Source organism: Rhopalosiphum maidis, chromosome 1, assembly GCF_003676215.2.
Source record: "Rhopalosiphum maidis isolate BTI-1 chromosome 1, ASM367621v3, whole genome shotgun sequence".
Classification (NCBI taxonomy): Eukaryota; Metazoa; Arthropoda; class Insecta; order Hemiptera; family Aphididae; genus Rhopalosiphum; species Rhopalosiphum maidis.
Genome location: NC_040877.1, coordinates 56,420,855 through 56,434,554, shown reverse-complemented (window position 1 = coordinate 56,434,554; position 13,700 = coordinate 56,420,855). Strand labels below are relative to the sequence as shown.

Here is a 13,700-nt window from a genome sequence, read left to right as displayed (position 1 = left end):
ATTTTAAATATTATTATATGCCATTTAAATACTTTATATTGAACAAGTAGTAAATTATTTTCAAAAAAATGTTTTATTGAATTTTATTCAAAAATGTTTGTTTAAAATGAATACAATGAGGATAGAAAATTTAATTTGTAATATTCAATAAAAAATTTTAATTGTTATTTTTTAATTCTTTGATTATATGCTGCTAATAACCAAATTATCCAGTCTAATATAATCATAAAAGTTTTACTATTATAAAAAAACGTATTACAATTGAAGAGATCTTTTATCCAATTGAAGTAAAAATGTATGAACATACAAATTTTAAGTATGTAAATAATAAATTAATAAATTGTACCATGACATAATTATTAGGTATTTATAATTAAGACACTTGTAAATGATTGTACTGAGTCTAAATTTTTGATATAAATTTTAATTTTCAGTCTCTAAAATCAAAACTAAGAATTTTATGAATAATAACTCATTTATAAACAACGTTTTAAAAACATAAAACCTATTAAGTATTCATGGTAGGTATGCCATTTAAGAAAATTATGATTTATGTTAAAATTACTGCCTAATTTATCTAATATTATTTTGCGTATAATTGTCTACTTTATTATTCAAAATTAATATAACATACAATAATTGACGACACCTTCATTGATCATCTTATATGATTTTTAATATTTAAGTTGCAAACATTAACTATTATGAAGTTGAGTTGTAATTAGACAAGTTTTTAATCTCGTACTCGCTATTTAAATTAAATAATTCTGAAATGGTGTTAATGGTAAAACTATAATTTGTACTGCCTAGTACCTAATTAAATAAACTGCTGAAAACTGGATTATAATTTTTCAATGTAATATACAGATTTAAATATCTGTTAAAACAATTAATATTTGCTTTAGAACTAAATATCGATTATTTCTGAAGAAAATATATTTATCATTATATATTATTCATTAACTATTGAATTAATAAATGATAATTTACTCTGTATTATTATTTTTATTAACTATAGCTTGTTGTTAATTAGACTTATACTTTTTGATGAATTAAAATTATTTCGACATTAATTTATATTTATTTTTTAAAGACGACTGATAAATTTAACGTTTCGACATTTCGTGCGTTGTTGTAATAGTAAGGTCAGTACTGGTCAGAGACTAGGTAGTAGGTTTCATTTTTGAAATTGTTTTTGCAATGTACTACGACAATTTCGTATCGTACTCTACAAAAAATAATTAAATAGAAATGACCAATCGAAGAAACGCCAGCTTTTCGTATGACCTACGTTGACAATAATAATCATTATTAGTACGCTATCGACAACAATATCGGTAACGTAAACTCAACGCCGGTTAGTTTCAGTTTCGCTTTTCGTCGGCGATGTATATAAGCGATTAATACTCGTTTCGTTGTACCTACAATATACCTATATAATATTATTAGGCGTGTAATAATATTAAGAACGTTGATGTTTTCGACGGTTTGACCTTTTTATGATAACAAGATAACACGGCAACAAGTTATGTGTTTCGTATCTACTCGTTAGTCGTTATAATACATTGTACGATATTATTTAGTAAAAATAATATTATATTTCTATTATTATTATATAGCGTTATAGTATAATGTTGTACATTGTAATTATTGTAATATTGTATTTTGTAACGACGTAGTCGCTGGCTCGCTGCCGCCGCCGCCGCCGCCGCTCCCACCTATACCGATCGGCGATCACTAATAGTGTTCACGCACTTTGTTCGTTCACGGGCGGCGGGCAAACGACGTCGTTTCGGTCGCGTTCGTGCGTGCGTGCATGCATGTGCGAGTTGTCGCATTCTTTCCTTTCACAGCGACGCAGCTGCTGACTGCCGTTCACGTCCGGCCGACCCTCGTTGTTACACCGAGCCCGCGCGACGTTGTCAGATTTCCTTAATATATCATCGCGGTTGTCGACGAGCGCGCAGCACACACCGCGCATTCGAATGACGCTGAAGGCCGCCGATGTATACACCGCGATTGAATAAACAGTTCTTTTACGTTGCGTTTACTTGATCGCCCGACGGTTTCTTTACTCGGCCCCATAGGCCATAGTATAATATTATTATAACGTCTTCGGTTAATATTAATATATTATTATGACATGTTGAAACGACAAATTGATGAAACAATCAGAGCTCGTGGAAACCATGTCTGTACTTAAATAAACAATAGATATAATTTGTTTGACTGCGTCTTACATTTTTATCGTAACGTGAATTAATTTTTTTTGGTGGCTTGTTGACACTCATAACTTGCTTACCTTAACACTCACCAATAATTAAATTGTCATAATGTCGTGACTAGTAATTGACAATGTGCTTTAGGTCACAAAGTAGGGGTTTTCAACGATAATGTATTAAAAAAAAAAAAATGTCACCTAAGAACAAGAACCTAAAATGCTTATTAACTTATAATAGTTATATTCTTATTTCGTATGGTCAGTTTTTCATTTTTATTTCACTTTCAAGTTTTGAGTTTAAAGCCGTTTAAACGCATGCGTGGAAATTGTTAAATATGACTAAATGACCGCCAATCCGGGATATTTTATTTTTACACTCTTAATATTATATCATTATTATCACATTCTGAACGGTCGTTTCTAAATTTAGCACGTTAGTACGTTACGTTTGTTCGGTCCAACACGATTTATGATTGTATGCCTAAAGAATTATAAAAATAAGGACCATAAAGTGAAATTAATATTTTTATCTCAGCAACGCTCCATGTAGACAAAATAGTCCATGTCAACTCATGTAACAATTTAATATAAGTAGATATATCATTTTTTTTGTTCCTTAATTTAGAATTCAGAATTCTTTTTATTATTTACTAGAAATTCATAACAGTTTGCTTTATTTCTACTAGAAGATATTTGTACAATAGCTAATATTATATATGAAAATAATATTTTAAAAATTTAAACCATTACAAATACTATGACATGCCTAATGTAGTAATTTTACATCAGACCATGTAACTGTAGAAAAACCATGATATTAGTATAATTTAACTATCACTACTTATAAATTAAATAACAGTTAATTACAATAAGGTGTGGTTTTTACAAATTGGTTTCATTTCACAAAAAAAAAAAAAAATTAATTATAAAATGACAGATTGGCAAAACAAATACACACAGATGTCAGTTATAGGTTTAATTAAAATTTGGTTAATAGATACATTTACTAAAAGGTATATTAATATAATGATTATAATCGGTTATAAATAAATTGATTCTATAATTTGTTTGAACTGTAGTCGGATAAATATGTAAAAACTAGTCTGTTTAGTTACTGTTTTCTCCATCAAACGCGTTATGATCTTATTAAAAACAGCTAATTGCTAATTTCATATTGATGGTCGTCAAATAAACCATTTCATTATCGATGATGGTTAACCAATAACCATACTATCTTCAATTCTGGTTTTTTCTCGTTCTTTAGGTTAGATTAGGCTTATTGATGATTCTAGAACTTAACCGTCAATAATCTAGTGAGTTATTATGAATAATATCAAGTGTCCACTACGGCATTTTATTTAAAACATTTTAAATGTACTTAAATAGTCGTTAAGAACATAAACATTTTGGATCAATTTTATTTAATTTTCACTGCTTTCATCTTGCTATACCAATTTTAGTTAGTCGACGCTAATGAAAATATGTATGTTATATTAAATGTTATTACAGTGATCACGGTTAAATAATTAATAAACAAAATAGGAATTATAATTGTTGACAGAATAGTTATGTATTTTTGTGATTAGGACATTGAGACCTAATACTTAAAACAATACGACTGTTATGATTATTATAAAAGCTGATATCCATTTTCTATAATGTGATTGTGGCTTATATTACATATTATTTTTATGTATCATTTATTCAACAATTAATTTTATTGTAATAAAATAAAATAAAATAAACTTAAACTGAATAATTTTAATAATTTTCGTTTTTAAGGACATAAAAAATCACAATGATATCCGATATTTTAAAAGAATATTAAAAAAATATAAATCCTGCCTCTAATTATAAATATACTAAGTATTTTTAATTTATTAAGTACCTAAGAGTGTTCAAGATTCATTTTTTTAATTAAAAACTTTAATCAATAATAATTCAATTTCAATATTGAAATTTATTTATTTATTTTAGTTTGAAATAGTATTATGTACTATGTATTGTTAAATAGTTGGAAACTGATATTTATTAACAATTATTATTTTAAATATACTTCGAATGCGTACATTGTATTTTTAATCTCATTGAAAATTATTTTTTTTTTACAGAACGAGGATGCATACGTATACCAAACAATATGTCGATAATTTGGTATTCAAGGCCATTGTATGCAGAAATGTAGTTCAGTGTGAACAACTATCCGAAGAAGACATAAAAAATCTTAAATTGTAAGTTTTATTGTATATTTGTGTATAAGTAGGTGATTTTTTTACTATTATTTTTTATTCCTATATCGAACCCAAATCAAACTTTTAAAATACTAAAAATTGTTAATAAAATTATGGTGAATAATAATAAAAAAAATAGATGAATATACTATAATTCAATATAACATTAATTCTGTTTTATGTTTTAATATTATAAATAATCGAATTCAGTACAATTTTTAATTGTTTTAGTATTTTAATTTGTTTAAGTTTTAATATATTCTCATTGTAATTTTCATATTCATATTTCTAATTTTAAAAATCCCATTTTGGCTTATTCATCAGAATATAAATGAATAATGGATAATTCAGATTTATTTTTCAATATTATTATATGTTAAAGCGTTGTGTCCGTCACCTTAGTCCATTAAGAAAAAGCTGTTTAATTTGACCTTAATCATCCTTTACACAGTCCCATACCTGTGGTTCCAAAAGTTTTCTTCTATAATTTAAGAAGTAATTCAAGAAATAGTATTATCATATTACTTATCATCAAAGACAAATGATAAGTATTTTGATAATATCGTATCTTAAATTTTGAACAAGAAAATCGCTTATTACATTATAGCCTTTAAAATTAATTTATTTGGCACTTATTTTCATTCAATTTTCGAAAAACGATTCGTAATATCATTGATGAGTCTATAGATTACATCTATATGTAATTTATATTTAAATAAACAATTGTATAGAAACCTTACTATCAGAACCTATGATTAAATATAAGTAACAACAATTTAAATACATGAGTATTACGATATTATTTGCATAAAATCATTTATATCTAAATACTTATTGAAGTTAATCATTTTTATTAATTTTAGGAACTTACTTAAAAATAAGAATGTTACATTCAAAGACAGTAATGTATCCAAAGAAAATAATGTATCTGAAGACAATAATGTATCTGAAGACAATAATGTATCTGAAGACAAGAATGTATCTGAAGACAAGAATGTATCTAAAGACAGTAATGTATCTAAAGACAATAATGTATCTAAAGACAATAATGTATCTAAAGACAATAATGTATCTAAAGACAATAATGTATCTAAAGACAATAACGTATCTAAAGACAATAACGTATCTAAAGACAAAAATGTATCTAAAGACAAAAATGTATCTAAAGACAAAAATCTATCGAAAGACAAAAATCTGTCTAAAGACAAAAATCTGTCCAAAGATAAAAATCTGTCCAAAGACAAAAATCTGTCCAAAGACAAAAATCTGTCCAAAGACAAAAATCTGTCCAAAGACAAAAATCTGTCCAAAGACAATAATGTATCTAAAGATAATAATATATCTAAAGAAAGCAGTACATCTAAATGCGATGAACCTGCTAAAAAAAAACAGAAGGTGGATACAAACGGAATAGATGTTTTGAAGTTAGTCTTATCTAGAGAGGGTGAAACTGATAAATTTAAATCACAATTCAAGTCTTCATTAAAACCAAATAAGAAAATCGCTTCTACCAGTAATAATGAAGTACCTATGGAAATTGATGGCGAAGAATCTACAACATCCGCAAATTCTTCAGCAAATTCTGTAAAATGGCTTCAGGTCGTTGATTTTAGAAAAATGATAGATGAGGATAAGCATGCATGGTACATAAACGATTTTTTGGATATAAAGCCCAAAAGTATAGCAAAAAGCGCCAAAAAGTCAGTACTTCCTGTTAAACCATCTCCAAGTGGAACTAAATCCACACAGAATACTAAACAAGTGGTAGTTAAACAACTTGGAAATAAAGTTCAATTAAGGGGGGATTTAACAGAAATTGAAAAGATATATAGTAAATACTTTAGCAAATCCATACAAGACACCATTGTGATTATTGCTAATATACTTAACATTATTTCAATGTCTAATAAACATCACAAAGCACGAATGGATGAATCTTTTAAGAAAAAATCTGAAGCTGAAAAACTTAAAGAAAGATGTGATGCCAACCGCTTACACAGCAGACATAAAAATATTTTAGAATTAAAATTGAAGACCAATTTTTTACAAGTCGTAACATCTTTTGATGAACTTGATTTTGAATCGGCATTTCGATTGTTTTTTTTGAGTATATTAACTGTACTTAGAGTTTTGGATCAACCAAAATTCAAAAAAGGCAGCATCTTCAAAAATCTAGTTCTTTTATTATGGAATAGCTTAAAAAGCGGTGAATATTATCATCCCAAAATTTTTACGATGTTCCGGTCAAAGTCATTTAGACCTGACTGTATCGATTTAATAAGTCTAATTGAAGATAGTCGAGATAATGACCCCGGAATCACTGATCGCATGGCGTTGTTTTTTGTATCAACAGTAAACAGCCGGGATTATTTTCAAAGAGTTATTGATGTCGTTACCAGTAACGAAACTAATGAAGACCTAGAAGTATTAATCGATAATGCTACTCTTCAATGTTGCAAGAATTCAAAGCTTAAAGATCCTCCTTTAGATTCATCAACTGTACAACGATCCGTAGACAACACGAAAAAAACACCAGTGACAGAAACTAGTAAAAATCCTACTACCTCGGATGAAACAACTCATCGTTGGGTGCTTGCCAAAAATCCAGATGGAACTTTTCAGTAAGTATTCCTTTTTTTAAAATCTTTTAATAGTTATGGACTATTCAATTGCTATACTCTATTCCAAATAAGTTTGAAAACTTGCGCAGTTGCTGCCCGGTTGGAGCACTGTAATTGGTCAGCAAATATCGTTACTCGTTGTTGCTTTGAGGCTTTGATTTAGGCTTACATTTATGCGAACTATGACGTGATTTCTTCCTTATTTTTCCCAAGCTTATTTGGAGTTGAGATTAATTTTTGATAAAAATCGATGTCGTTATTAAAAAGATATTAATCGTAAAACTTTTCTGCAGTAACATATATCGGTATTTACTACAAATATAATTATTTTTTAAAAATATTTGATTAATGTTGACCTATTTTCATCTTTTTATGGTACCCCAATAGTCAATTCAATAATATCTAGTTATATTATTTGAAATAATTATTACATGACATTAATAAATTTGGAGCGAACGCGCCAATTTTATGCATCCCCACGTGACATTCCACCATATAATCGAAATGGTTTCAATGCCAGCAGCATACACCGAAAACTCCATTTCCGTCGGGTCGTAGACACAGTCATTGCTCAGAACCATTTTTCGTATGTAATGATTTAAGATTAAATAACAATTTTTAACACATAAATTATAGTGATTTACTTATTTCGGAGGTACATTCAACAACTACTATACAGCTTGGTGACTTCCCCAATGTTTTAATATTAATACATTAGAATTATTATTTAATAAATATTTATTAAATAATATTGTAGAAATACCATCTTCCCAACTTCGTAATTGTAGGTAAAATATCAAAGTTATTAAGCTGTCTTATGTGTATAAACTTTTTGTAACTTAAATTACATCTTTAATAACCTAATTAATTGTATTTAAGTTGCATAGATTTATTGGTTTACATACGTATTATGATTAAATATTTGATTTTCAAAATTAACAACTTTTAATATCTTAAAACTCAAAATCCATATTAGTTAAATTTCTTAAAAATTTTACATATTGATTATAATCAAAATTAGAATTCCAGTATTAATTAGTTATGTTATATTTTTAGACAAATATCTGTGATAAATACTAAAAAGGCCCAAACCATTGGTAATACTGCAGTAGAACCATCGACTATGCCGAAACCGCCATTACATACTTTCTATGAATCATTCTCTTCTTCATTACAAACGAAAGTTTCTTCTGAATCTTCTATTCCTAAAGTGATACAAACAAAAAAATGCGTTGTTGTTAAGCCAGCTATTTCCAAAAATAATTTGATTCAAGTAACAGCATCATCGTCAGAAACTACAACAGGAACACCAACATTTGTGACGTTCAAGCCAGCAATTCAGAATAATAAATCCTTGACCAACAGTCCTCTTCAAAGAGCTGAAGGCGGTACTATTTTACTTGGTAACAAACAGTATCAATTGGTTAAGGGGCCATCAGGTCAAATGAGAGCATTCATGAATGGTACTAATATATTATTTAAACCACCGCCGAACGTTATTATTAAAGTATGTAAAATTCATCAATATATAATATTAACAATTGTTTGACAAATACTAAATTTTATAACAAAATATTAGATTGATTTTCAAAAATCTGTGTTATAGCTCTTGTTTAAAATATTAAAATGATCCATATGAACCGTTACACTAATTTATTGTTTTAATAAATGTTTGCACATTGGTTTTGTAAAATCCATTATATTTCAACATAATTTATTTGCAACAGTTTTTTTCAAAATAAGTAGTAGCAACTAGTGATGATCATAACCAACTAAAAACCAAATAAATTATGACTAAATGTTATATAACTAATCTACTATCAAAATAAGTTAAATAGACTATAAACGAATGAGTTAATAAAATATACTAGCTATCGAATGAATAGGTTAACCATTTTCTTAAAATAAGCAATTATATAAATCATTATTATGTATTAAAAGTAAATTAATAAATGATACATTTTTTTTGTGCTTGCTCTTATGTGGGCTTCTAGGCACTTATTTGTAGACAATTAATTCGGCTCGCTTTGATTTTGGTGAATGTAAATTAAACTGAATATTTTATTAATAACCAACTATTTTTATATATTATTTAATAATGTATTTAATAATAATTCTTGTTTAAATATTAATCAATCATTCGCGACATTTTTATAAGATAATAATCGAATTATATTCATTAATCATTAGTCGAATACCATTGATTATAGTTAATTCAAAATAAGAGCGGTACTGGGAAGTCGACTTGTGCGTATGGGCGTGTTTTTGTTTCTAAGACCGGAATAGCTTGTTTGGATTGGCGGTAGAAGCACCACCGACGAAAAATCGTCACCACTCAATACTGCTCTTATTCTGACTGTTATTCATTTTAGTCAGATAATTATTTGTTAGCCATTAGTTTATGTTACTATATCGATTATTTTGCTTATTGGTCACATTATAGACTTAGGTGTTATAGCCATTTCTCGTAAAAATAAATAATAAAGTATTATATACTTTATATTTTTGTAAAAACACATTTAAGGACTATTATTCTTAGTATAATATACATTTTAATAACTCATAAACTATTATTCAATTTTGATTTAGAAATATCAAAGTATAAATAAATTAATAGCAATTTTATTACTTGTCTAAAAACATTTTTTTTGTTAATTTTTTTAGTGCTATTCAAGAAACTGTAACAATTCTGCGACAATAATGTGCAGTAGTTGTACAACAGTGAAGTACTGTTCCCATAATTGCCAAGTAAGAATATTAGATTTTATTTGTAAAATTATTGTATGAGTATTGTTTTTATAAATTAATAATGTTTTTTTTTCATTTAGCGACGTGATTGGTATCATAAGCATATAAATGAATGTGAACGATTAGTAAACATCAGGAGGACTCGAACCTAAACTTTCCATTATATATATAAATAATTTCGATGAGGTTTATTTATATTAAAGGTTTTTTTAAGAAAATATTTTTATTTTTATTTTTGTTTAATAAAATAATGAATAAAGCCTTTTCATATTTTGATACTTCTTTAGTTTGTAAAATAAATATCATAGTTGATCACTATTATGTTTAATCTATTATTATTACTTACATATTTTTAGGGCTTAAATGTTACTTTTTTTTTTTATCTACCTCAGTCGCATTATATTTTTTTCCTGGGAGGGAGCACAAAGTAAATAACTAATTTTCGATGATAATAAATTATATTTGTTCCTTGATACACTCTATTTGTAAATAAAATTTAAAAAACTCATTCTGGGGAGAGGGAGTAAAATGTGGCTTAGGCTCTGATTCAACTTTTGCAGGTTCAATATACCTATGGAATCAAAAGAAAAAGTACGAGAAATAAATATCTTAAGTTTATCGATGTAAACGTTCGACACATCAGTTTTTCTGTATTTAGTAATAAATAAATAATTTATATATGTTTATAATATATAATATTTCTTAACTTTGTGATTTTAATAAATATTAAGTTTAATTGTACTTGTTTATTAATTTTATTAAAAATAATCCTCTTTTTACAACTTATTTATGATTTATGATTGAATTGGTCATTGATTATTGATTTTAAAATATAGAATATATTAAGTTCTTTCCAGATCAATGAAAATGTAATACGTTATTCTCCTCCTTAGCTGATATAGATAGAATTTTAACCTCAAATTAAATCTTGGACTACCTCAGTCCTCAATGCTATAACAATATTTATATCTATTTTGAATTTAAAAAACACCCGAGTAATAGTTAAATATTACGCGACTTAAATAAAAATTATTATTGATTTCATTAAAAATAAAAAATAAATGATAGAATTATTTCGGATGATTTAAATATGAATAATGATGATTTTAGAAAGTATTAATACAGAGAAAGCTTTATTCTCGCATATAATATTGCAGCTATAACAACATTATATTTTATATTGCAATAATTCATGGACGAATGAAAATGTGTTGATGGTGGTATTTGTGAAACCAATTCTTATACTGTCAGCCGATTTTTTTCATTTATAATTGTTATGTTATCTACAAAAATTGCAAATACTTTATCGTATTCACCAAAATATCTTTTTTAACTAATTGAGATATCTGCCTGATAAAATTAACGCTGATCAACCAAAAGGTAAGCAAATAGATTATTATTAAATTACTTTTTTCCCACAAAATTCTTTCATCGACTAACACAAATATCGGTTTTCATCGTTTAAAATTTAAATCACTCCCTACAATCTATTATGAAACAGCGGGGCATGTTTCTCGAAGATAGATTTTAAGTAAAACAATATAAGTAATAGAAGTAAAAATAAATGAATAAAAACATGGTACTTTCTATTTGTTGCGAGTGGTTGTAAATTGTAGATACAGGGTTAAATTTATTCACTCATTATTCCCTTACAAATTAAAATTCTGTAAAAAACCAACAGTAGATAATGGATTAATGTCATTTAATAGCTTGAAAATGACAAAAGTGAAAGTATCAAGTACATGGTAATTTTGATCATTCCTATGTATGATACCGATATACAGAGTGTAACAGGACTATGTCACAAATATAGAAACATTTCTAGTGGAAGTTTGTCAAATATAAAATAGTCTTGTTACACCTTATATATATAGTTGTAATAATATATTATAAAAGAATAAATTATCCCTTATACTATACTATGATTACCGTACAGTATTATCAAAACTTAATAACACGTCATAACATGATAACGTGCCGCCTCATGATAAAGGCCGAGGCCACCTTGATGGGTGCACATTAGATGTTAAAATGACATGCTGGCGTGACACTCGTCATAAATGTGGTCAGCCATTTTGAAAGGGCTCAGCAGTATTGACCTAAAATTTAATATGAAATATTTTCAATACAATAATTATAATAAATAGAACCGTATACAATATTTTTTTAAAAGTTCAGCAGACAAGGTTTAAACTTAGGTTTTACTTATACAATGTAAATAAATATACATATTTGATTATTACATTACATAATATTATATAATAATAATAGCGTCGGTGCAATAACCAAGCTTTGTCAGTGATTAGTGATCAATAACAATATAATCACATTAATAAAATATAGTTAAACTACACTTTTTTATTTTAGTTTAACATATAGGTAAGTATTAATTAGTTATAAAAATAACTAAAACAAGTAATCAATTCAAAATAAAAATAAATGGTAGTTATTTTTGCATAAATACAAATATTAATATTAACAATAAGAACAAAATTTTTGTGTAATTGGTTTTAATATTTAAACACTTAAGAATACCAAAAATGAAAATAAATAGTTATAATGACAAATTAAGTATTATAAATGGTATAGGACAGGTAATTTTTATGGGTGGACAAACACATTCCACTTCCAGACAAATGTTCGGTGCAGATCGTACACCTTCGATAACTGTACGGACGCACGAGTTTAACATAGCATTCAGCTTGTTGCAGTGTAATCGGGACGCGGATGAGAACAAAAAAGAACCGTAATCAACTTTAGAACGGATTATAGATTTGTATACTAATAAGAGTGATGATGGGTGAGCACCCCAACAATTGCCTGCTTATGATCTGAGCAGGTTGGACCATTTAGAAATTATACATTTAAGATAGTTGAAATAAGGAACCAATCTAAGTTCGGGTCAAGAATGAGAACAAGGTATGTGATTGTATTGGATGGGACTATAGTGTTGTTGTTGATGTAAACGAGGGAGGGGGGGGGAATTCAACGTAACGTTTCTAGTAAAAATCATTAATTGGCTTTTGTCAGGAGCGACTTCAAAAAATGCAGATGAAAGTTAGTTATTTAGCGAATTCAATGCAGAATTTAAGTGGAGAATAACATAATTGAGAGACTTGTTAATTGAGAAAACGACAATGTCGTCCAGCATAGAATAGGCATGAGTAATCGTGGGAAGATAAGCTTTTACTTTTACTATAGGGGTCATATAAACGTTGAGCGAATGCATTCTGCACCGGATAGGGATGTGAAATGTAAAAAACGAACATGAAATAAGTTATATATGTAATTTCAGAAGACATTGGGAACATTAAGATCCCAAAGACGAAGTATAAGAGTTAGACGAAGAGTCTCGAGGTACCAATCTAATCGATTTTTTAGCATATATTCTATTAGTTTGCAACAAGCCGACGATAATGCGATTGGGTGGTACGCTGGATGTTTAGCAGCAGGTTAAGTTATGGGGATCACTCTAATTAATAATTTTTATATATTTTTAAGCCTCCACTCAAGTTTTCTCAGTGGCCCCAGTGATCTCTAGATATAAATATAAATAAAAAATAAATAAACAATATTAGATATTTTATTCTATTAGAGGAGTTAAGACATTATAAATAATAATTAAAATAAAAAATGCTGTATTTTAATAGTACTGTTTTTTTATAAGTAAATAAATGATAGACAGGTATGATTAATTCTTTTTATCACAGTAGTATTAAAAATTGAAATAAGGTGAAGTATAAATTAATACATTAAAACTTAACTATAAATTTTATTTCTAGATTTTTTGGAAGCAAAGATATCGATGAGATGTTTATAATCGAATGTGGACGATACTTCTTCTTCAATTGATATTAAAGTTACTTCCGATACTTTGTC

General features: G+C 27.3%; 1 protein-coding gene across 2 annotated transcripts in view; it reads left to right on the top strand.

Annotated features, from left to right (window-relative positions):
- The window catches only part of LOC113548383, a 35,017-nt gene extending 24,915 nt beyond the window's left edge, over positions 1–10,102 (top strand). For both annotated transcript variants that reach the window (XM_026949239.1, XM_026949240.1), the window contains exons 2-6: positions 4,333–4,452; positions 5,316–7,073; positions 8,130–8,580; positions 9,738–9,821; positions 9,902–10,102. In XM_026949239.1, coding sequence (XP_026805040.1) covers positions 4,333–4,452; positions 5,316–7,073; positions 8,130–8,580; positions 9,738–9,821; positions 9,902–9,973 — 2,485 coding nt within the window. In that variant the 3' untranslated portion in view covers positions 9,974–10,102. The remainder of the gene's footprint in view (positions 1–4,332; positions 4,453–5,315; positions 7,074–8,129; positions 8,581–9,737; positions 9,822–9,901) is intronic.
- The last annotated feature ends 3,598 nt before the right edge of the window (positions 10,103–13,700 follow it).